This window comes from Patagioenas fasciata, chromosome Z (genome assembly GCF_037038585.1).
Source record: "Patagioenas fasciata isolate bPatFas1 chromosome Z, bPatFas1.hap1, whole genome shotgun sequence".
In the NCBI taxonomy this organism is placed as follows: Eukaryota; Metazoa; Chordata; class Aves; order Columbiformes; family Columbidae; genus Patagioenas; species Patagioenas fasciata.
The window spans coordinates 50,138,295-50,163,900 of record NC_092560.1 but is presented as its reverse complement, the minus strand read 5'-3'; the positions used below and the strand labels follow the sequence as shown (position 1 = coordinate 50,163,900).

Sequence of the window (25,606 nt, the reverse complement as noted above, 5' to 3'; positions counted from 1 at the left end):
CATCAACACAGATCAAGGAAATCAAAACAGCTAAGTTTATGCAAAAAACAAGCGAACAAAAATTTTATTTTAAATAAATGTCCTGTAGTCCCTTTGAGTTACCTCACTCACTAAAAGCCTCTTTCTGCAGTCCCATTTAATCTCAGTGCTACCTCCTTTATGTGTGCTTGTCTGATCACTTGCTCCTGATGGCCGACAGCACACCTGAAAGAGCCTCAAAAAGTAGGAAAGTAGCTTTTAACCACTGCAAACAGATGGTGGAGAGGTGGGATGTGCACACAAGTATTGTAGTTTTGCTCTTAAGCATTCCACAAACACATCAGTCTCTGTATCTCCTTGTAACTGATTCAAAACCCGATGGAGTTCAGGGCTGACTTGCCAAAGAAAATAATCACCCCATTCTAAAGATTACGTTTCTTCTTTCTCAAAATATCATAGAATGACAGAATAGTTTGGGTTGGAAGAGACTTTCAGAGGTCATCTAGTCAAACTGCCCTGCAATGAGCAGGGACATCTTCACCCAGATCAGGTTGCTCAGAGCCCCGTCCAGCCTGGCCTTGAATGTCTCCAGGGATGGGGCATCTACCACCAATCTGGGAAACCTGAGCCAGTGTTTCACCACTCTCATTGTACAAAACTTCTTCCTCATGTCTAGCCTGAATCTCCCATTCTTTAGTTTAAAACCATCACTCCTTCTCCTGTCACAGCAGGCTCTGCTAAAAAGTCTGTCCTCATCTTTATTATAGGTTCCTTTTAAGTACCGAAAGGCCACAGTGTATTGGAAAGCACCAAAACGAGAAAGAACTGCATTTTTCAGTTCATGGAGACATCGATAAATTAATTTTTCTATTATAAGTCTTTAAGACTTTTAAAAATTTTACTCTTTTTGTAAGATAATTTTTTCATTTAATTTGAATAAACAAATCACACAGTATTGAAAATATTAATTTTCCATTTTTTACAGATATCCATGTGTGACAATGTTGGGTCACTTCACATAGCCAGTTTTAATATTTTTCAGTCTTCGTATCTACTACTTGAGCTTGATAATTTTCTGATATACCACAACTGAGATCCTACTTTACTCTAAAGCTGTCATTAACACCAGTGAGATCTGCTGGGGTAAGAATAATACAGAAGCATGAATACCTAGGAGTCTGGATTTGTGTTCAAAATGACAAAATCAATATTATTGTGGAAATCTCCATTCATAATATACATCCTACCATCCTGCCATGTTTTTAGCATGTGTGAACAAATACTTACTGCTGCTTTTATCTAGCCACAGTAAGGGTTGGGATGATCCATTTCTCATCCAAGAAATAGGAATAATCCATGTGTTACTTAACAAACAAACAAACAAACAGAGATAATATAATTAGTTCTCATGCTTAAAAAAAAAAAAAACTAAAACAAACAAATTAAGAAACCCAGCACCTCTCAGCTGATGCTAAACTCGACTGCAGATGAGTGGGCTTTTGCAAGAATCTCCATCTACCTTCTCTCCTCTCTGATACACAAAACCTCAGCAGATGGTACTTTTGCTGTATCATCACTTAGGTTCAGCAAAGACAAGGGAGTTTTAACACGGATTTAAATAGTCACTCATATCTAGACTACTGTTCAGTGGGAAGTATTTGAATACCACTGTACCTTTGTACTCTGGCTTTCCTTCCTCAGGCATTAATTTTGTTCTCCTCACTTATTACATTTGGCCCTATTTCTGAAGAACAAAGGTCCTCCTCATAAGGTATCTACTAAAAAAAGGCTCCAGGCAAGCAATACAATTCTAATTCTGACAACTGTAATTTCCTTTATGAGGGAATGTAAACCTTCCATCAAAACAGATGAGAGCTACAAAACCCTAAAGTTGCTCACAAAAATGAAAAATTCTGTAATATCTCTCCTGGATTTGCTTAAATTCACATGCTATTGCCTCTTGCTGAGATTGCAGTAAAGGACTTAACATTTGTAACTTGAAACTCCTTATCTGATTTATCCAAAGACACTAATTCTCTGTGCTTCCTGGAACTTGGAAGCAAAGGAAACTCTGGTCCTCATCAAAATTTCTCTTTTGGCTGTTTGTATGACCAGCAATAGCATCCAGGGAAAACCTCCCTGGGGTATGCCCTCCTGTATACTTTTTCCCTGTGTGAGAACTCACCTCATGGGCCCATGTATCTCAACACTCATGAGAGCTGCTGAATTCAATGAAATTTCAAACTCTACCCATGAGTTTCCAGAGTGAGTGACCAAAGACAGCTCCTTCTACCACTGTTTTTAAGCATCTAAATAAGTAGCACAGCTTGCAAAAGCACCAGGTACTTGAAAGTGTACACTGACAGGAAGTTTAGAGCTGCATGTCAGTTACTCAGCATTTTCTGAGAAGGGGTCATTTATAGAAGTACTTAAATGCAACTCGTTTACCCTTGCCAAGCAGAAGAGACTGGGAATATGTGCACTGGAAAGAAGCTACAGCATGATTCATCCAGGTTGCCAGTCCGTGCAACTGAGGGATGAGGAAATAAGAAATTTCCAGGCAAAACTTCTGCCCTGCAACCCCTTCATGGCCTATGCCTGTCCTTACATACCCATTATGTGCCTGGAAAAGTCTCTAGTCCAGAGGAAAGCAACCTCTTGGAAAAAAAGGTGGCTGGCAGAATGAGTGCAAACTCCAGTGTCAAACAGATTTTACTTGACAGCCCATGAATGAAAAAACATAAATTTTAAAAATCAGATGGTCAAAATATAATGTCCTAACAGAATAGCTTCCTGAAAAAAACAGGGCATAAACCTATAACAAAAACACAAGCTAAACTTACTTGTAAGAATCAGTACTGTTTCCATTTTTTTTATTAAGAAATTGTTCCTGACTGATTGTGCCAGTGGTTAGATTTAATGTTAAAACTGGAAACCCGTTTTGACATGTCCAAGAATCCATTATTTGTTTTACAGATGCTGGCAACTGAACTTCATCCTGTGCATCTACAACCTGCAAGAGAAACGCAATTATCATTATTATTACTTATGATAAACGGGGTACTTATCGATACTGCTTCATCAACACTCCAGGGGTTGTTCTAACATGTTACAGAAAATAAAACTGCTTATAAGCAGTTTGTTGGCCTTTGATTCATGCAGAAAAATCAATAGAACAAAGCGAAAAGGCCATTACTGACATTAATACAAACACAGCATAAGCCTTTTAAGGAATTACGAAATATTGAGATTACATTTCTCATTCTTATAACCTGACTGCTAACCATTCTCTTTTAGTGTTAACATATTTAAACACCTGTATGGCTATGATAGACTAAATCTGCTAATTTCACTCAAATAAAGCTGCCAGAAGACAGCCTTGCATATCTCAAATTGTGGCACTCCCGTTCTTAACCTGCGACTGAGTCTGCAACACAATGTAAGTCTTCTTTAGAGGAACAGAAAAGTGGAATTTTTAAAAATAAACCTATTATTACCATCTGTTTTCTTATTCAGATTTCTGCCAAAACCAGCAAAGGGTGAAATGCTGAGTTACTGTCCTGGGTATAGACTTTGCTGGGTCTGTGACATATCAGCATCTTGGATCGTCAAGCCTAGAGCGTCACACACACTGACCTGGCAAAAATTAGGCTTCAGAAGAATAGGCTATGCCATTTCGTGTAGGCTTAGGCAACCTACATGAAACTCAAAACTCCACTTGGCCCTAATTTCCCATCTCATCTCTCTACTCCTTGTACATGTTTCCACTGATCTCAGGTGCAGTAAAGCAGCCAAATAAACACTTGTGAAGACACGAGCCGAAAGAGCAAGCATAGCAAATATTATGCAAGCGAAAGACTGCACTAGGGACAGCCAAATTCCAATGCAGTCCTCTACAAACAGTATATACCCTAAATTTGAACTGTGTCAAATACTAGAGCAAGAATACTGGAGACAAAATGAGTACCATCTGTATGTGGGTCCAGAGATCATCTTGGTTAGCATTTGAGAAGGAAAATTCTTCCAGATACAACTGTATGGAAACAAACAGAACCATCAGAATTTATGAGGGTTCAATCGAAAACATCATGAAGACAAACAGTAATTTGTGCAACTGTAATTTTCAAGATCATAAATCAAGATGGAAGATGTTAGTTTTTCAAGCTTACTGTGAGTGCTCTGATAAACAGCTTCTCAGACAGGAAACAGGAAAGCATCCAGGTAATAGAAGCCCCCTGGAGCAGAAAAAAAAGCTATGAGAAAATGTCAATTATTATTGCAACCATTATGGCAATATTTTTTCAAACTTTATTCCAGGTAAGTTAGTCAGGCTACTTCTATGATTCATATTTCAAGGAACTTTAAAATGTTTTCACTGTTTCTTTCATAGCCAAATAGATTTGAAACATCAAATATATTTGTGTGTGCAGCAGAAACCAATACTGAAAGATAAAACTACCTAAAAAAAGCATTGTAGTTCAACAGAATATTCCACTGTTACTCTCAAAACTACTTAGTTTAACCTACCATTAGTTTAGAATATACAAGAAACTGGAAAAATTTTATATTTTTTAACCTTGTTGTATGTGATGCTGTCAAACAGAGACATTAAAGCAAATGATTCTTTGATCTTGTCTTCACTCTCTGACAGTGATCGAACTCCTATTTCATTGTCTTCCCTTAAGACAGGTTGGACAACATGATCATAAAAGATTTTATCCTGCAAGAAAAAGACAAATCTATGTGAGCTGAAGAGAAAATAATTATTCTCAGGAGAGAATGTCATTATAAGATTAGCACTAACAGAAATAGTCTGTCAATAAACAAAGAATGATCCTTTTTCCCGCTACCTAGCTTTCCCATGAACTAAAAGGGACCTTATACCTGATCCTGACATTTTCCATATGCAACATTAATCAGGGCAGTGAAAATTTTATATTTGAGATGATTGTCGGCTTGAGGCTGACAAAGACAATGACAGTGTAATCCTTCAGCAAAAAATAAGTCAACTATATTGAACAGCAAATGAACAAATATTGAAAACTTGTATCTCATTTATGTCTGTATGTGATTAACATGGCAGCATTTTTCTCCTAAATCCTGTTCCTCCTGTTGCAACCCTGAGTAATAACCTAAAAACCACTAAGGGTACCAAGGCTTAACTATGCAGCATTTCTGCTGCCACCCGCTGACAAATATGGAGGGAAAACAGATCATTTGGTGCAAATCAACAAAGTTCGCTTTTTATTATATGATGATTCATCTCCCTAGCTGAGTACCTCTCCTACGACTGGATGGAAAATGCTATGGTTACAAAGGTAAAGAAAAACAAAAAAAAAAACAAACCAAACCAAAACCAAGAGAAACAAAAACCCCCCAAACCAACAAAATCCAACTAACCAAATTTAAAAAAAAAAAATAGGTATATTTTTTTCTTAAACATTGCAGGCCACTTTGACCACTTCTACTTCTCAAGAAGAAGAGCACAGGCTTTGAATTAATACAATCAAATTTGTCAATTTATTTCTCTCTCTGTAAACAGCCAGTAAAATTAATCTTAGAGGTTCAATTTGTAATTGAGTGGTGATCAGTGGCACAAAGTCTAGTTGGAGGCCAACGACTAGCAGTGTACCCCAGGGGAAAATATTAGGTCCAGTCCTGTTCAACATCTTCATTAATGATCTGGGTGATGACGTAGGGTGTACCTTGAGCAGGTTTGCAGATGACACAAAACTGGGAGGAGTGGCTATTACCCCACATGGTCATGCTGCCAACCAGAAGGACCTGGGCAGGCTGGAGAAATGGGCTGACAAGAACCTCTTGAAGTTCAGCTGGGGCACGTGCAAAGTCCTGCACCTGGGAAAGAACAACTCCAGGGACCAGTACATGCTGAGAGTTACTCAGCTGGAAAGCAGCTTTGCAAAAAAACGACCTGCGGGTCCTGCAGGACACCAAACTGAGCACGAGTCAACAGTGTGCTCTTGGAGCGAAGAAGGCTAATGGTATCATCCCGGGCTGCCTTAGGAGAAGTTGTGCCAGCAGGCTGAGGGAGGTGATTCTTCCATCTAGTCAGCACTGTTGAGGCCACATCTGGAGTACTAGTTCTGGGGTCTCTGGTACAAGAGAGAAATGGACATATTGGAGAGACTCCAGCAAAGGGACACTAAGATGTTGAAGGAAATGGAGTATCTCACGCATGAGAAAAGGCTGAGAGAGTTGGGACTGTTCAGCCTGGAGAACAGAAGGCTCAGGGGGTCTCATATGTAAATATCCAAAGGAAAGGTACAAAGGAAGTGGAACCAGGCTCTTTCCAGTGGTGCCCAGTGACAGGATCAGAGGCCATCGGCACAAACTGAAACACAGGAGGCTCTGCCTGAACACAGGAAACACTTCTGCACTTTGAGGGTGACTGAGCATGGGAAAGGTTCTAAACTAAAACGTTACAATTAAAAAGGAGACAAAGACTTTTTTCCAATTTAAAATTTGGTGGCCTTTATACTTTTCAATAATATTAAAATACACCTTTACAGATAATAAAGTGAGCTGGTTTTGAAGCTTGAAGCAGGGGGCTGGCATATCCCATGACATAAAAAACCTTCTGACAATTTGTTTGACATGCCTGTGTAACTTTCCAATTAAGCACGTAATTAAGTACTTTGGTGAACTAAAGAAAGGAAGTGATGAATGGTATTTCATCTGAGCAAAATGAAAAACAGAGTGGATTGACTGCAGATTCGGGCCTGCCCAAACTAAAGGCTTATGCTTTTACAGAAGCTGAGGGCACCATGCACAGACATCCATGATTGTACAGGTGAGCGCATCTCATCTCATCGCGGCAATTAGCAGCACCTATCCTCTTGTCTCAGAGTTTAATGACGCAGGGGGTTCTCCAACATGCTGTGGGATTTATGTTTATTTCATTTGGGTGGAACAGGAAGGAGTTTTACCCTGCTGTCTGATGAGCCATGTGCATTAGCCATGTGCAGAGGGACCTGGGGATCCTGGTGGACAGCAGAATGATCATGAGCCAGCACTGTGCCCTTGTGGCCAAGAGGGCCAATGGCATCCTGGGGTGTATTAGAAGGGGGTGGTTAGTAGGTCGAGAGAGGTTCTCCTCCCCCTCTACTCTGCCCTGGTGAGACCACACCTGGAATATTGTGTCCGGTTCTGGGCCCCTCAGTTCAAGAAGGACAGGGAACTGCTGGAGAGAGTCCAGCGTAGGGCAACAAAGATGATTGAGGGAGTGGAGCACCTCCCTTTTGAGGAAAGACTGAGGGAGCTGGGTCTCTTTAGTTTGGAGAAGAGGAGACTGAGGGGTGACCTTATTAATGTTTATAAATAGACAACGGGTGAGTGTCACGAGGATGGAGCCAGGCTCTTCTCGGTGACAAACAATGGTAGGACAAGGGATAATGGGTTTAAACTGGAACATAAGAGGTTCCACTTAAACTTGAGAAGAAACTTCTTCTCAGTGAGGGTGACAGAGCACTGAACAGGCTGCCCAGGGAGGTTGTGGAGTCTCCTACTCTGGAGACATTCAAAGCCTGCCTGGACACATTCCTTTGTAACCTCATGTAGGTGTTCCTGATCCAGCAAGGGGACTGAACTAAATGATCTTTCAAGGTCCCTTCCAGTCCCTAGCATTCTATGATTCTATGATTACCTGTGACTTATCTAAAACCAGATATCCATGGACCCAGTGGGGTAAACAGACTTAAAATGGCCCAACTTACTCACTGCTCAGTAAAGGTACCTGGGTAGGGGGTACTTGGAAAACAGCTTGGACAAGCAGGGAGGCAAACCATCAGCTACAGAAGCCAGGAGAAAAAGCTGTGTTTGCTGAATGATAGACCTAGGGCAAAACACCAATTCCTTCTCACTGAGGAATCACAGCTGTCCAGCTGTCCTGTGCCCCAGCTGTTGAAGAGCTGGGTTTGATGACAGCTCCTGGCAGCTGGAAACCCTCCAGAGAAGAATCAAGACCAGCTGGGCTTTCCCAGGAGACTTAAGTTACTAATGACATGGCTTGATTAGATCACATCTCCTGCACCTTCCTTGTCTTCCTGCATGCTGGAATTTTCCTACTTTGACTTACTTACTTCAATACCTCAATGTCTTTCTTGTAATGAGGGCCCAAAACTGAACACAGTATTTGAGGTGCAGCCTCACCAGCACCAAGTACACTGGCACGATCACTTCCCTAGTCCTGCTGGCCACACTATTCCTGATACAAGCCAGGATGCTCTTGGCCTTTTTGGCCACCTGGGCACACTGCTGGCTCATGTTCAGCTGCTGTTGACCAACATGCCCAGATCCTTTTCCACCAGGCAGCTTTCCAGGCACTCTTCCCCGAGCCTGTAGTGTTGCCTGGGGTTGTTGTGACCCAAGAGTAGGACACGGTACTTTGCCTTGTTGAACCTCATACAATTGTCCTCAGCCCAGTGATCCAGCTGGTCCAGATCCCTCTGTAGATCCTTCCCACCCTCCAACAGATCAACAGTCCCACCCAGTTTGGTGTTATCTGCAAACTTACTGATGGTACACTAAATCCCTTCATCCAGATCATTGATAAAGAGATTAAACAGAACTGGCCCCAATACTGAGTCCTGGGGAACACCACTCATAACCGGCCACCAACTGGATTTGAGTCCATTCACCACAACTCTTTGGGCCTGACCATACAGCCAGTTTTTTACCCAGTGAAGAGTACACCCAGCCAGGCCATGAGCTGCCAGCTTCGCCAGTAGAATGCTGTGGGATATGGTGTCAGAGGCTTTACCTAAGTCTAGGTACACAACATCCACAGCCGTCATACACTAAGCAGGTCACCTTGTCATAGAAGAAGATCAGGTTGATCAAAGAGCACCTGCCTTTCATAAATCCACACTGACTGGGCCTGATCGCCTGGTTTTTCTGTAAGTGTCACATGATGGCACTAAGGATGACCTGCTCCATCACCCTCCCCAGCACTGATGTCAGACTGACAGGTCTATAATTCCCCAGTCCTCTTTCAGGCCCTTCTTGTTGATGGGTGTCACATTTGCCACATTCCAGGATGAGAGGAAATGGCTTCAAGTTGCATCATGGGAGGTTCAGACAGGATATTATGAAAAATTTCTTCATGGAAAGGGTTGTGAAACAGTGGAACAGGCTGCCCAGGGAAGTGGCTGAGTCACCATCCCTGGAGGTATTTGAAAGACAGGTAGATGAGGTTCTTAGGGACATAGTTCAGTGCTAGATTTAGGTTATGGTTGGACTTGATCCTCTTGAGGGTCTCTTCCCATGAAAATGATTCTATGATTCAGTAAGCATTAGCACTTACCAGTGAAAGCTCGGGTTCAACAAAGGTTGCTCCCAGGTACTCAAAGTAAGATGTCAGTCCCTCATTAAGCCACAGATCATTCCACCAGTTCATTGTAACCAGATTTCCAAACCACTTAAACAGAAAGAAAAAAATGTCTCAACATCTCTTCGGATTGCTGTTTTCACTTTTGCATGTTCAACACACATACCTATGCTGAAGTAACTTTATTTAATGTGTACATGTCAAATGGATAAAATGCTGGATATTCCTTCAGATAGTGAAAGTTCAGAAGAAAAAGATGCATCTTGGAAAAGGTCAAATGTTCAGGACAGTGAATTTCTAACTGTTTCATCTACAATTTCGTACCATGACTATAGATGCCAGAGCTTTATGTCATTTTTCTACTCTATTCAATTCTAAACACTTCCCAATAAAATTTGAAGATCCAAAAGATCAGTCTATGATTAAAAGTAGGACATTCATCAAACAATTACAAAAACATTTTTCCACATTCTTAACAAAAGGAAATAATTAGGGCGCTGATAAACAGAACTTGGGAAATAACAATTTCCAAAATCAGCAAATGCCTATCCTGGCAAGCAATAAAACTTCCACAACAGTTGCTATGTAGTCATATTTGGCAGTTCACATTTAACAAAAAACTATTCAATTGCAGATTTCTATTTCATTTGTTAATTCTTGAAATCTTGAACTACAACTTTGTTTTAAAATAAAGTTTAATAAGTTACTGACATTTGTTGTATTTGCCTGCAATAAAAACACTCTGCTCATCTGAAGGTCTGAAAAGTTACAGACTCTGTCAGAAGGGCATACAAGAGCACTAGCCAAGGTAAACTCTTTCACTGATTTTGTTAACTAAGTGCAAACACTTGTTGCTCTAGCAAACAACAGTAAATTAAACATAGTTAATAAAAAAAGTGAAACTGCATTATCATTCCAAACCCAGTAAGAAAAAATTTTAAAATCTATGTGACAACTGGACAAAGGTCCAGCTACGGTTGATTTTGCTCTGTCATACTGTTTCTTACAGAAAAATACATGACTTTTGCAATCATGTGTACTCCCACTGCAGAATAATACTTATGAAGTTCATTAATTCTCCCACTGAATTATTAAGTATATTGAATACAGAGAAAACCATGTCGTCCCTACATCCCTACAGTATTTTCTAGTAAGAAAAAAAAATATGTACTCCATTAATGGTTTTGTATCAATGAGTCTTGTGCAGTCAATATGCCATCTATAATATGATGGTATCTGCTTTTGATATTGATTTCATAACTGAACACATGATCTTTCAGTCCTCTAGTACTCACACTCCCTACTGTTAATTCACTACATTTCTTCTACAAATTAGTGACTGCATCATTAGCAACTGTAAGGAATCAACTCATAGACAATTAAATGTACATAATTTTTTACCACATGCCTGGTGTCCTAGCTCATGTGACACAATTATGGCAATCATTGCCTTTCTGCTTGTGAATTTGTCACTTGGGAGGTACATCAACGATGATTCTTGGAAAGTAATTAGCCCCCAGTTTTCCATAGCACCTGCTCCAAACTCAGGCAGTGCAACTAGATCTAAATTGATTCAAACAGAGAAGAAAAAAAAAAAAAACAAAACGGCATCTTTAAAATTCAGAATGAAAATGCTCATGTGATTTTAATACTCACACTGGTTCGGTGTGCAATTAAAGGATAATACACTTTATTGGTTCTTTGTTATATTATGGCAACACTCTTGCAAACAGCCTGTAAAATTTCTTCTTGTCATACCTTTCCTCTCTGACTGCCACTCTTTCAGGGGGCCACATAATAAATTCCCATGAAGACCAGATCTGCACTGTATCTTGTACATACAAATGTTTTGAACAAAAATTATGACCGTATTCTACCAATGCTAGGAGAGAACACATTCACTTCTGGCTGTCAGAAATCTTTCTATGAGTTTCTCATGTGTTCGGGAAGTATGATACCTCTTTCTTCAGCCTAGCAACTACAAAAAAACCCACCCACACAATCTTGCTCATTCAGCTCTGTGAGAAGGGGGATCCTTTCCACTCTTATCTGAAAGAAGCCTTACAAACATCATCTCTCAGTTTCCACAGCAAGGCTGCTCTGCACTCCACTTTTGCCTTATGCATAGTTTTCCAGTTCTAAAGCAAGAGTTGGACAAAACAGAGAAGGATCGAAGATGAATATCAAGGATCTCAGAGAAAGAGATACTGTTTAAACTCAGCAGCAAAGAGCAAAATTTGCAAAAGGTATATAGAGCATTTTGGAAGCAGACACAAGATTGTACTCCAAACCAGCTGACCATGAGCCTGTTAACCTGTGCATGGTGCTGAACCCCAACAAAGCTAGACTGCATCTCAGTGGGGCATATCGCCTCAGGCCCATAGCAAAGATACTTCATCTAGCCAGCCTTGGGCAAAAGAGCTCACTTATAACTGCATTAAAATCAGATGAAGACAAACTTCTAAATACTTCTAATAAATTTGTTTGTTCTTCACATTTTGAGTTCACAACAACAATCTCTAGCATTTACAAGTAGCTGTTCTTGGTTTACCTAATTGCATTGATTTTTTAAGCAAAACATCAAAGAACGTCAGTGGGAAATGCAGTCAGTATCAGATGTCATTACACTGGGGATTGTAACAGTATTACTGCATTCTGTGAAACTGAAATCTTACCTAACAGGAAGCCTAAGGTACCATTCTTCTACTTCGGTTTTGTAATAGATGTGTTCTAATTAATTAACATATTGGCATTGCTTCTAAACAGAAGAATATAAGCATGAAACAGAATTGTCTACAGGCTTTAAGTAGCTTGTATGATTACCGAGATAACAGAACTTTAAAAGTGACATTTGCATATATTAAATTTTCCGTAAGTGTAGTGTTATTCTAAATACATTGGGAGATAACACATTTACACAGATGTAAATGTATTTCTTTCAAGTTCTGATATACAGATTTGACGAATCACCAAACTGTCGAGTCAAGAAAGGAAGGAAATTCTTTCTCCACAGTCCTACAATCTGCTAAGATCACGGGCAAGTAAAAACTCATTTTAACTAAGAACTGCCTTCTGTGCTCTCAATATTCTAGCAACTTGTATAGAAGAGCACGTTCCCACTTGGGAATCCAAGTCCAAGTAGCAGACAAATTGTGCAGTGAACCACATGATGGCACCCTTCTTTCTTGACTGAAGCTTGACTTAACTAACTTACCTGAAGTCCATTTTAAGCACAAGCAATGCTTTCCTGCATGAGTGTTTTTCTGGGGAGGAATGTGCAGGAACATACATCCAGCTCACAGGTAAGACAGGGCCATATTGAAGAAAGCCAGGAATGCTTTGGGGAGACGTGGGTTACAGCAAGCACGGATTTACTAGGAGGACTTAGGGACTTGCCTGTACCCGGTCTATGCACCCCAGAAACAGCCACATGACTGAACAACTCCTTTCTATCCACCTTTTAGCCCTATCTGCCCCTTCATTAGGAAATGGTGCTTTAACAGAATGAGAATTATGTAAAGCTAGGAGTGATGAGCTATGGGTTAATAAAAGCTATGATGCAGAAAAGAGAATTCAGTGAGTTAAAGCTTAGAGGGTTTATTCCACGAATGTGGTAAGCTGTAAAAAGAGAATACTGTAAAAGAGCCCATTGCTTCGGTGAATGTTATACCATCAGCAGCCATTTCTCATGCATTTAAGAAAATAAGTAATCTCACCTGTCTTTGGCAGAGGGTAGCTGACATTAAGTAAGTCTTCCAGAAATGAAAATATTGGGCCTGTGATATTTAAAGCATAGTCAACATACCCATTTCTAACTGCCTCTTTCCGAGCCCAAATACGTATCTGAAATAAAAGAAGAAAGTGTTATTTTAGATAACACTCATATTTTCATTTTATGTGTTTCTCTTTTGATAATCATTGTTTGAAAATGGGGCCTGCCCACACCAGATCATGCAATGAAGCTTTTAATGAAAAAAATCCCAACACAAGTCTTGCTGAACCAAACAAAATGTGGCACAGAGCCTAATCCTGCTAAAATCTAGGAGAGTTCCTTTGAAAGGACCAAGACTTGAATCCAACTATCCATTACTGGAACAAACATATTCCTGATTTTCTTTTATTAAATGGGAAATGCTGTACAACTATTTAGATCTGCACATTGTAAGCCAGCATATTCCAGCCAGTAAGTCTGGGTGACAAACTTTCCTTCAGCTCTCAAGAGAAATGGATGTTCAGAGAGCATTTGCTGTCCATGCATACACATCTCTCCAGCTTTCCCACAGGCTGCAACAGACCACTGGCCTCCCACTGCCGCTACAGAAAGCAGATGACATCTCAGCAAACTGACATCTGTACCTCCGAGTAACGGAGATGGCAGCAGCAAGCAAAGCTTCCCCCTCCCGTGCTCATTTGCATTGTCATGGTCCCAAACAGGACAACTGCTTGCCCAAGGTGATGAAGTAAACTGAGGAAAGGTTTATGTTTCCATCACGTATCTCCAGATGTCTAGCAGCTGAAAACCCCCACATTTCTTGCATCTCACAAGGAGCTAAACAGCCAAAGCCTAGCAGTACAGCTGAGGAACCATCAGGATTTAATTTTAAAGGGAAAAATTGAAGCATATTCACTCAATGGACTATCCTCAGCCTCTGAGCCCTCTCTTTTCAGCCAAGGCTTCAGAAGAGGTCCAAGATCAGATCACTTCATTTTGCAAGACCTAAACATAATGGGCAGACTTAAAACCCTAATAGGAGCTTTGAGTTATAATACCAGTGTTTTGGGTTGTAAATTACTTCATAGAAATGACATAACAGACACAACAAACATGCCCAAGCAAATACTCTGGAGGCATAAATTGAGCATCTCTGTCTGAAACCAAGGGGTGAAATACCCTCACCCCTCTGACTCACAGAAGATGGGTGATGGTGCCTCTTCCCTCTGAAAAAAAGCTAGTTTGAATGCTTTGCTTTGCTGGCTCCTGCCAGTACACATCAGCCTAAGAAAAAGGCATCACAGTCAGTGCTGTAAGCATCCAACATGTTTGATACAGGCTATATATGCAAGTATGACATACCAAGTCCAATCTTCACTTTAAAAAGGAGCTTCCTAGGACACTCCTGCATTGTCCTCACACCTAGTCTCACCTTTCTGCAGTAGAGTGAGAGCAAACTGACCATGAAGGTAACATCGTGCTCTCATTTATTAAGGGTAGCAAGCATAAGGTTTTATGCTTGAGTTTACTATTTATTTTGGAACAACTTGTTACATTTTTTCCCTGTTGGTTTCCAACAAAAGAAGGAAAGTGAAACAACTGGTGCCAATGGAGTATATTTTTTTACAGCTTCTCTCAAGAAGCTTTGTCCACTGTGGTGGACTCATTGATGTAGGAGCTTCAAACACAAACCAGTCACTTCTGGAGGCTAAAATACATGTCCACTGCAGAGTAAGAGGTTAAAATACTAGCATACAAAATGCACAGTATTTCTCCCATCCATGTCATGACACTCCTTCTCAAAGGGCCCTCAATAACAAGGCACTGAACTTCATTGTTTTGGCACAGTGGAAATGTATATTTTTTCCAACTAAGAGAGCTAAGAAGATCCTAAATTACTACTAGTACTTTCTGCAGAGTCACTGCCTCAAAAGTTTTAACATTTGGAGATCACACCTACTTGTGGAATTGTATGAAGCGATCACAACAGGACAATAAATTAATTGCCTTAAAGGAACTCTTTCTGCAGAAAGACCTACAGGATAAATGTTAGCAGCCTTGCCACATAAGCAAATGGCCTTTGGAATGGAAAACACAGTAGATGTCTGTGATATCTTCGAAAGCACACGATGCAACACAGAGCCAAGTTCTTTTGTAAACTGCTATAATGTGTTATGCAGCTTCATATTTACCTCGTTTCCCCGCTCAGTTCTGGTGACATAATCAAAGTCACAGATCACAAAAGCAGTCAAGTAAGTTGACATTTTCAGGGAAGTGTTAAATGTGGTAACAGTCCACAGGCTCCCATTTTCATCAGTCATTTCAGATACATCTAGAAAAAATATCAAAGAAATATTCAAACCATTGCTCTTCCATAACAAACAAGGAACTTTGTGTTTCCTGCATATTTTTTTACACTTCTCTTCAATATGCTGTATTTCTGCACTAACTTAATATGTTTCTGGTAGAAGGCAGGCAGCCAGAATCGTGACCTTACATGCAAACACCAAAAATCCACTTGTCAGCTTCTTAACTGAAGTCTTGGAAGAATATCAAACTGCGTCAGATATATAATAGGATATGGGTAAACTGTGGACAACTTATCCCATGCTACATATCTCTAAAATGTATGATCTATTATGATTCAAATATAGGTCATGTGTGCCCAAGAATTACTAAATACTTAATCAGATACTTTCCTTCTAAATAACAATTCTCAGGGGAAAAAATGCTTCAAGCAATGCTCACAGAGATCCCATCTATTTTAACTCCCAAGTTACTTGGTTTCCATGCAAATCCCATAAACCTTCCTTTTTATGCCTAAAAATTATTTGGGCAAAAAATAAAAATTAATAGCACTGAACTGCAGAAAAAACAAAAAAGACATTAAGAAGGAGTCAAGAGATCCAACTGATTTCAGTAGGAATACTGATTCACAGAATTTGTTTGGAATCTTACATCCCACATGCATCCCACAGGGGATCCCAGCAAGGGACAGGAGGAGCATATCCAAAGCATTACAGTTCTCTCGCTCTTATTCTGCATTTACACAGGAGGCTATAGTGTCTCTGTCTGGTAAAAACAATTTTTTATTTGTTGTAAATACATCTTAAAATTTACTTAGAATGAAAGGAATGCCTTAATTACGCAATTACAGGCTTTGCATACTGGAGCTGATGTTTTGTTTTAAGAAGGTGTCGCACAGTACAACAGACACACTGATGAAGCAGTAAATTCCAGGAATCAAACCTCTGCAGCCTCCAGCAACCACAGTAGAGGACATCACAACTGACAAAACTATGGAATTATTGTCATCAGAAGCTTTAATTATTAATAACTATCTCCAAATTTTTAAGCTTATAGGTGCAGATTTTCTGTGTGTCTTCAAGGCATTAGTGCACCGACAAGGGAACACTATTGATATAGTCTGTTCAGATAAATTACACCCTTTTAAAAAAGTAATTTAAGGGGAAAAAACCCATAAGTCTACTTATTGTTTACCTACCAATAGCAGGCATGTTGGAAAGAGCCACATAGCTTGGGTCATGGACAATTCTGATATTAAATGTGGCCTTCATAGCAGGTTCATCAAAACATGGATAAACTGTCCTAGCATATGTTGGTTCCAGTTGGGAGGCAATCAGCATACTGTATTAAAAATACAAGTTAAGATTAATCCAGCATGCTACAGCTGATCAAAACCAATATATAATGCATAAAAACACCAAATCAGAAAAAAAAAAAAAAAACCACATATGCAGATTTGGAAAAGGTTTGGTTAGTATTTAAAACCATGATTAAAGCCCCATGCCCACAGACTGTTCAGCTTAGATGCCTCTAGAGAAAAGCAGTCTTTTAAAACTGGGTTTTTTGGTTGATTGTTTTTTTGATTTTTGATTTGTTTGTTCGTTTGTTTTTTCCTTACAGACCTTTTCCAAATATCATATTTAAAATATTTGAGCTCTTCTAGTTTGTTTATTAAGACAAAGTTGATTAAAGTTTTGCACTCAGCAGGCCAGTGCTCAAAAGTGATACAATGCTCAACGTTATTTTTGTAATTAGAATCTCCCTGTACACCTATTTCTCTCTCCAATGCACGCGCTCTTATTTTAACACTACATTTTAATAAAAAATTGTAATAAACATCAGGTGACCACACACACATACACTCGCACACTTCCATCAAACCACATAAAGAAGAACTCCTGTGAAAGCAGCACCAGTCCATCTCAGCACTGGCAAGCCCTTTAAGAGGGTATTTTTCTACCTTACGCTATGGAGCCTTGCTTCACTTGGGGCAAATCTCTGTCATGCACTGGCCAAAATCAAAAGATAAATCACCTTGTCCCAAGGACAAAGTTTCAAGGAAGAGCTTTACATCTGAGCTGTTTGTGTTAGGACATCATTAGTGGGAATTAAAAAAAAGATGCATGCAAAGCTCCATAGCTGTAAGCAAAGCAGCTGCCAGCAGCTGGGCATACAAAAATGCCATGATCTCTTGTGTCAGCAACCTCGATACTATCCCAGGGCTAATATTTTCCAGCTGTAGTTGGGGTGTTCCCTAACAGTGTATTCATACCAGGTTCACGAAGGCTTAGACTTAGCATGGAAACATCCTAAACCAGCCAGGGGCCATCAGGACAGTATCCATACATTAAGTAACACTACGTAATTAGTCAGCTATACCATAAAAGCACAGCGTGACTGTGCCTGATTGTGATCAATAGCACTGAACCATGTCCAAAACCTACGGTTGTATGCTCTAAGATTCCCTTTTTCTCATCCCTGAAAAGTTTAGCTTTCCATTGATATGTACATCACTTTGCAGAAGATGTACTGCATCGTGTGCAGTTCAACCTGAGGAAAAGAGTCACTAGTTTCCTGGTTCCATTGACAAAACTTAGCCATGCTTTCCACCCAGCACTGAAGGCCAGCCTTCCAGGACTCCTTGTTTTCTGAAAGATGTTTGACTGTTGTAATTTTAATAGCTGTGCTACTGAACCCTGCTCAAAGCCGACCTAATCAACTCAGTGCAGAAGGCATCAACAGCTCATCTACACTATGTCATCCTCATTGCTGATGCTGGGCAACTGAGTTAATATCAGCAGGACAATTGTGTAAAGGTACTGTACTTTCAAAACACAGTACATTTTGCATTGAACACACACATCTGATGCTGTACTTACGACATTTAAAAAAAACATGCTGAACACAGGTAGATGCACACTGACTACTGGGACCACAGCATCTATTTTGAAATGAGGAATGAATTGAGGGAGACCAGCACAACGTATTTAACTTCTTGCCTGTCAGTGCAGGCAGATTTTCTTTATGGATCTGATTGACTGCAGATTCAAATGTGTGCTGTGCTACCTCCCTGAGTGAAGCTCCACCTGAGACCGAAGTTTCACGTCCTCCCCTCCTTTGCCCTGTCCAACCACAGAAAGGGACTTAACTCTCTGCCAGGGCTGCACAGGAGCAGCAAAAGTGACAGACCACTTCACTGAGGGAATCAATCACTGAAAATACTCCAGTCTCCTTCGCAAGCAGCAAAGTATGCTTTTGTGCATTCAGTTGTACAATCAGCCACAGGCAGGTTCTAGGAGACACTAAGCAACCCCAAATTCCCCTGCACCAGTGCAATTACTGTCTCAGGAGGCTCAGTACCAGCAGAAACTGATGCAGATACTAAGCAAATTTGTCCACAAGAAATCTTGTTCAAGAATACAAAATAGCATGCATTCAGCAAAAGCATCATGATAAAAAAGAAATATGAGGATGGATTAAATGTTATTTTTCAGTAGGTCTCCAAATAAAAAACAAAAATTAGAATGTTTCATGCATGTTACACAAATAGCTGGTGTTTCAAACACACATTACCTCATCTCATTTGTCAGAATGAGTCATTATTTGGGCTTTTTTCTTGTTTTTTATTTTTAAAAAGGTGAAGGAATTAGCAAGAACTGAAGTACCAGCAAACTTTTTTGCACACTGCAATATAATCACAAAAAATTAACCCAAAATGAAATTAATTTTTGAAAAAGCCTAAGAAGACAAATAATTTCCTTTCTTAAGCCTACAGTTTTGTGCCTAGATTTCATTTCTTTGTTTTCATAAGTATCATGTAATGCCTCCTTCCTCTGGTGAAAAAAAATCAAAGCCACAATACTTCTAAATAATGAGAAACAAACAGATAATAGCATCTCTTAGTCTAAATCTTTGGCAATTTATACTACACAAGTGTTTAAAATACACGAAAAGGAAAATGAAGAATGAGTCCTATATAGTACATGAATTCCCAGTGGATGCTGTTTCACCTGATTAAAAACCAGCATCATTGTACAAGAAATGTTTTCTGTTGATGCAAAAAAGGTTATTCTTCTAAAAATGTCTTACTAAAATAATATTATTTGTAATATTGATGGCATAATGGGGGTTTGTGTTAACATCTTTTATATCTCATTTCTTCTACTTCAAAAATACGTAAGAATTAAACCGTAAAACAAACCCTGAATTGGCTCAAAGTAAGGGAGTTTTACAGTTACCAGAATCCTGTCCTGTGCATCAGCCATCCCCAACACTCAGTCCTCTTTTCAGATGACCAGTGCTCAGTACTAACATGCAACCCCAAATAATGCCATACCAGTTATTTGCTCTGATCTCTGTTTACTGCCTTTGATGATCTTACCCACAGATTCATGCAAAATAAAGCTAAGAACTTCAGATCCTCTGCTCAGAGGCACAATTAACTGCATCAATGCTGTTCTAAACCCCTTGCCCTCATTCTAGTAACTGGTGCAGAAGCAGCGTATAAAAATACAGACAAATATTGTGTTTGATTACATTTTTGGGTGCCTGTTAATACCAGCCCTATCCAGTCAAGTATTTTATGGAAGTTGCATAGGGCATGTGCAGAGTGGCTACCAAGAAAAATTCTCAAAGGATTTTGAAACACTGACATGAGCAGTGGCATGCAGCCTGCACTTTGCAGCACTCCCATGGGGATCCTGGAGTAGTCTACATGAGCTCATTCACGGCAGTGCAAGACCTGTATGCAGGACAATGCTACAGCAAGCATCCTGCGTTGTATTATATGCTTGAGCCAGTGCTGCTGAAGAAGAAGAGCAAAGGTGGTTTCTGTACCATTCTGCCTACTCAGACCCTGGCATGGACCCTCCCAGCTATATGCAGAATACAGATTCCCCATTTCAACAGGAAAGCCTTCAAATACTTGGTGCTGATGAAATGGGAGCATCCTCCTTTTTCACTTTCTTTGCTCCTGCAAACACTGCAGACATGGGCTGTGAGCAATCCATAAAGAGTCCTTCCATTTTGCAGAGTTTTCTTTTATGTGTAAGAACAGATCACGTGGATAGTACAACTAGTCAACAACAGTAAAAACATACACAGTCATCAGTGATCAAACTGGTCACAAACACTTCCCATGTTGGAAATTCAGTGAAGTTTGGGCTTTGGTTTATCCAGTTTTCCACAGAGGTGAGGTTAGCACTTCTCAAATTAGCTGTCTTTGTGAACAGCCCTCCCACACCACCTTGCCAGTGTGCTCCAGCTCCAACTTGGAGAGGACAGGGAACAATACTTCATGTCAATTAGCTAATTCTGCCAGCCTGCCAAGAGCAATGCAGATACCTGACAAAGAAAAAAGCCAGCGCCAAAGCTCAGATGACACAAACATTTCAGGGACTTTGCTTCTCTTTAGGATCTAGTTGTCTACCAAAAGCTTCCCCCTCTGTACTTCAACTCTTCTGAAACAAGAGGTCTTCCGTGGTTGCACAAGCACAGGCTACAAAATCCACAATGACTTGTAGTGCATAGGAGAAATACAGGAGTCTTCATGACCACATATAAACAGCACATAGCCTGTTACAGCTGGCGTTTTAAGTTTCACGCTCAAGTTAGAAGCCAATGCAGGAATCAGACCTCAAAGTTCTGCTGGATCCAGGTACAAGCCACTTTAGACAGTCTGCTGGAGACAGTGGTTTCCTTGCAGAATAGTAACAGGCTTTGTACTGACAGCTGAAGCACATTAGATGTTTTTAAATCATTCCTGATCTATATAATCCATTAGAAGACAATTTTTTTCATCATTAGCAGTTTGTTAGAGCTTACAGACTATATCCCTTGAAATATAATATACCGCCTCCAAAAAAAAAGAAGGCAAAACCCCTTCATTGTAAGTGGATCCCATCATATTAAGAAATGGCTGGTAAACCAATAGTTTAGTTCTTACTCAAGGAAAAAAATAACAAGATACTGTTGCATACTCTCAATTCAGCAAAAGCCTTTTTAAAGCAGAAAAGATATGCAGAATCCATTCAAGAATATTAGGAATGTGGGAAGGAACAAGTAACCAAAACAATACGTTATATCTGCAGTCAGTGGATTTCCTTTGATTTATTTCAGTGTCTGAACTGTGTTGGTATCTCTTTAACCAGACTGCAATCTCATATTTCATTAGTGCTTCATGATGAGCTAAGAATGAAATGGAACAAAATTGTCATAAACCCTTTAAACAATTGGAACTAGAACTATACACATTATTTTCACAATATAAAAACATTTTTTTCTTATTTTCTACTGTGGCAGTACAGCTGACAACAGCCTTTTTTTCAGATCCTTTAAATTTTACACAGTCTGAAACAAAAAATGTCATAGTCTAATTCAGTGTTTCTTAGACAGGACTTGATTGAATCAGTACAGCATCAGAAAGCACACTGATACAATACTAAGTAATTAAGTGCTTGTTCTTTTCTTACTTAGGTGGATTTTTTTTTAATTATGTAAAATGAGCAAAGTGTTCTAGATTTTCCTTAACTCAAAAGTTGCACAAATAATCTTGTGAATGATAATCAGTGAATGAAGAAAGAGCAACTGAAGAAAAACATTATATGTTTCCTAAAAATACTTATTACCATACTGCATTTTTCTCTAAGGCTAACCAATTTATCTCTTCTATCTTAAAAAGGAAAAAAAAGAAAAAAAAAAACGTCTGCATAAGTTACATTTTCCAGATGTGGCAGACAGTGGTATTGGTAAAGATTTACACAAGAGCTGGCAGCTGAAAAGCCAACTCATTGTTGCAGAAAAACCACACAGTCCTCCTCCATTTCAACAAAAACTATTAAGTTTATTTTGTGGTTTCTTATTAGTGCTACTCATACAGGGACTTGCATGTAAGGATCTTTTGGGTATATGAATATTATCTGCTTCAGCAAGAAGTCTATGAACTGCCAAGATACAGTTCATTTTAGTGGACTCATCGATAGGCTGGAAGCCAACAACACATGAATTTTAACTATAGTTTTCCTGCTGACTTACTGATGGCCAATCCTCAGCAACTCACTATATCTTAATTGTTAAAAGTGAAGTAACTTTCAAATAAACAATTTATCTGCCTCTCCTTTAAACACGTATTTTGAGAAACTTGTCTTCTGCTGGAACTATTTGAATCATAATCTGAAGTTTCACTTTTCTTCAGCAAGTTTCACATCCATAAATTTATAATGTAATCCAACATGAGAAGATTTCCAATTAAAAAAAAAAAAAAGCAATCATTGGGAGTTAAAACAGGTTTTAGATGATCGGCTGCTTGTTAAGCTTACACTACTCCAATACAGATTCTGCAGTTCAAAATAAAATAAAAATGAAAGCATCTTAATATCACTCACTAGGGAAATAATTGGTTGATGGCAGCCTAACAACTTCATGTGCAATAGCACCTACAAAGTCCAGCTGTACAAAGCTCCCAGCCATACCACTCCACCATACCTCTGAAACTGCACGGGCTTAACATCTTTAAACTCACACCCAAAAACATGTCCAAAATGTTGGGTGCTCCCCACAGATGCAGGCAGAGGATCTGCCTGTGCTACACAGACATGCATGAGGCTGGGATGAAGACTGAGCCAGACTGTGGCTGCCAGGTTCTGGACATGGGTATCATCTGATCCCTCGCTGCCTGTCAAAGGCACAGATAGAAAGACTTGAAATTGTACAGAAAACGTTGTTTGACCAGTTGAGATAGACTCTTTCCTCTGCCGAAGGCAGACCTGTGTTTTACAGACCCTCAGGAAGCCCTCCCAGACAAACTCCAGAGCAGCAGCTCCTCACCAGCCTCCACAAATGAAGAGGTCTTTGCAAACAATCTCAGCATGGTCTTTGCAAGCCATCATGAGCTGGTGGCGTGGATCGATTAAATTGCTGAAGGAAAGCCAACGCAACCTAGCTGGTGCTCTCTGGAGAGAAAACCGACCATCATGGAGCACTAACCTGAATTTCCGACAGCCTGTGATTCACAGCAGGGGAAAGGATGCAGACTATGCAAAGCAGCTGATCCCGCCCGGGGCAGCCCCACTGTGCAAAGCAGCCATCCATCTCTCCACCCCAGACAACGAACTGTTCCTGCAAGCTCCGTCCAGCCCTGGTACCACCTGAAATACTGTCTGCGGAGACGCAGCAGCTGCGTCCGACGCCTCCACGCCGCGGGTGACCCCGCCGCGGGGCCGGGGGACCTCCGGTACCGTCGGCGAAGGAGCGCCGGGTCCCCGGGGCGGCCGCCACCGCCTACCTGCTCCGTCCCTGGTCGGTGTAGCGGGTGAGGAAGAGCCCGTCGAGGTCCTCCTCCAGCCTGCCCTCGAAGCCCAGCTGCAGCACGTAACGGCGCCCGGCCCGCAGCCGGCCGCGCAACTCCAGGACCGCCAGCTCGTCCGCCGTCTCCTGCCGCAGCTCCGCCACTTCCACGGCGGTGCCCATCCTGGGCAAGGGACCGCGCACGGCGGCCCCGCGGCTCCGCAGCCCGGAGCTGTGCAGCACCGCCGTGTCCGTGTCCTGCCGGCAGCGCACTGTGATGTTCACCTGCCCGCTGAAGGTGAAGGGCCCCGCCTGGCCGGGCCGCACCCGCGGCCACAGCTCCAGGTCGTAATGGAGCGGTAGGAGCTGGCGAGGCAGGCGGCGGCCGGAGCCGCCCGCGGCAGCGGGTCCCGGCGGGGCGGCGAGGCTGGGGGCTGCGGGCGAGGGGGTCGGCGGCGTCGGCGCCTCCTGCCGGCAGCGCCCGTAGAGGGCGGCGAGCGCCAGCAGCGCGGCCAGCAGCGCCAGCAGCAGCGCGGCCAGCAGGGCGGCAGCCCTCCGCCCCACGTACAGCCCGCGGCCGCCGCGGGGACCCATCCCCGCCGCTCTGCGCCGCCCGACGAGCCGCGCCGCCCGGTACTTACGGGGGTGGCGGCGTGGGGAGCGAGGGCGTCTGAGGGCGGGACGCGCCGCTCCGGCCGGGCCGGGCTAGGGGAGAGGGGTTCACCCACGTCCCACCAGAGAAAGAGCTCGTGGGAGGGCTGCTCCGGCGGGGTGTGCAGCCCACGGATCTCCAGCCCCTTCGCGGGGAGGGAAGAGACTGAGGGAGGACGGAGGAGCAGCCTCAGCCGGGGACGGCCCGCGAGCAGCCCCTTTCCCGTCTGCTTGAGCAAGCAGCCTGCGGGGAGGGTACGACGGCAGGCGGCTGAGCAGCGGCTCCGGGGAGCGCAGCCGGTTGAAGGCATGAGCGATGATGCTGGATGGGGTCCGTGCCCGAGAACCCCCGTGGATAAACGATAATGTTGCTAGCCAGACAGACAGCATGGCACGGACAAATGGTGTTGCACACACGGATGGCATGGGCCACTACCAGCAAGGCCAGGCCAAGGCCAGGCACAGGATGGTGGCTCGGGGCTGCCGAAAGCTGGGGGCTCCTCAGGCACTGGAGGGAGAGCTGACTGAGCGATACCCAAACCAAATCAAAAAACCACAAACACCCAAAACAAAATGCCAACTCATGCCACCACCAACAAAAACAACAAAACCAACCAAACACCACCCTAAGGAATGGCAAGGGAAATTATGAGATAATGGGGGTTCACTGCTTGAAGTGTGAAATGTTGTAGGTAGAGCTGATCAGCTCTTGAGGGAAGCCTACATGCTAAAAGATTTGGGAGAAGTACATCAAGTCTGAAAGATGTTTGGTACATAAAAAAGCCCTTGACCAAAGTGGGTTTCTGGTAAATTATCCTCATTTAGAGCCATACCTCTCTCTGTAGTCCAGTTGAGGCTATAACCACCATACTCTACATGCATAGGTAACCTCCTTACAATCAACAGGATTAATCCTGTGTTCCCAGTTAAACACGTACTTGAAGGATTTGCCAAGTTGAGGCCGTTTTGCCAAGTTGAGGCCGTATTGCCAGTGAAATTGCAAAATCAAACCTTTGTCACCTTATAAAACCTGCCTGTTGGTTTTGCTCAGTTGCAGCTCCTCTTTTAAATCACAATGAGCTACGAATTGACAGGAGCAGTAGCCAGGAACAGCAGCCCTGTGTGCCATTGCCTCAGGCATTTTTTAATCTGGGTTACATGCAGGTTTTCTGCTTGCTTTTTTAAAATTACTTCCATGCCCCCACCACACTGGTTTGAACTCAAGTCAATTCCCTTGGGCTTGTAGTTTGCACAACAGCTACCCTCAATACCAAACAGCTCTATTTGCAAAATTGAGGCAGTGGATTAGGTATTACAGTACGTTTTGT

At 41.7% G+C, this 25,606-nt stretch overlaps 1 protein-coding gene across 4 annotated transcripts in view; it reads right to left on the bottom strand.

The window, feature by feature from the left end:
- Positions 1-24,236, bottom strand: part of LVRN (laeverin) — a 38,286-nt gene extending 14,050 nt beyond the window's left edge. For all 4 annotated transcript variants that reach the window (XR_011736451.1, XM_065861177.2, XM_071802154.1 and 1 more), the window contains exons 1-11: positions 23,626-24,236; positions 16,543-16,685; positions 15,230-15,369; positions 13,042-13,168; positions 10,734-10,888; positions 9,302-9,415; positions 4,556-4,699; positions 4,149-4,214; positions 3,947-4,012; positions 2,823-2,992; positions 1,267-1,343 (exon numbers count right to left, since the gene is read on the bottom strand). Coding sequence is in view for 3 of the 4 variants with exons in the window: in XM_065861177.2 (XP_065717249.1) it covers positions 1,267-1,343; positions 2,823-2,992; positions 3,947-4,012; positions 4,149-4,214; positions 4,556-4,699; positions 9,302-9,415; positions 10,734-10,888; positions 13,042-13,168; positions 15,230-15,369; positions 16,543-16,685; positions 23,626-24,221 (1,798 nt within the window). In the remaining variant the exon portion in view is untranslated. The remainder of the gene's footprint in view (positions 1-1,266; positions 1,344-2,822; positions 2,993-3,946; positions 4,013-4,148; positions 4,215-4,555; positions 4,700-9,301; positions 9,416-10,733; positions 10,889-13,041; positions 13,169-15,229; positions 15,370-16,542; positions 16,686-23,625) is intronic.
- Between the last annotated feature and the right edge of the window lie 1,370 nt (positions 24,237-25,606).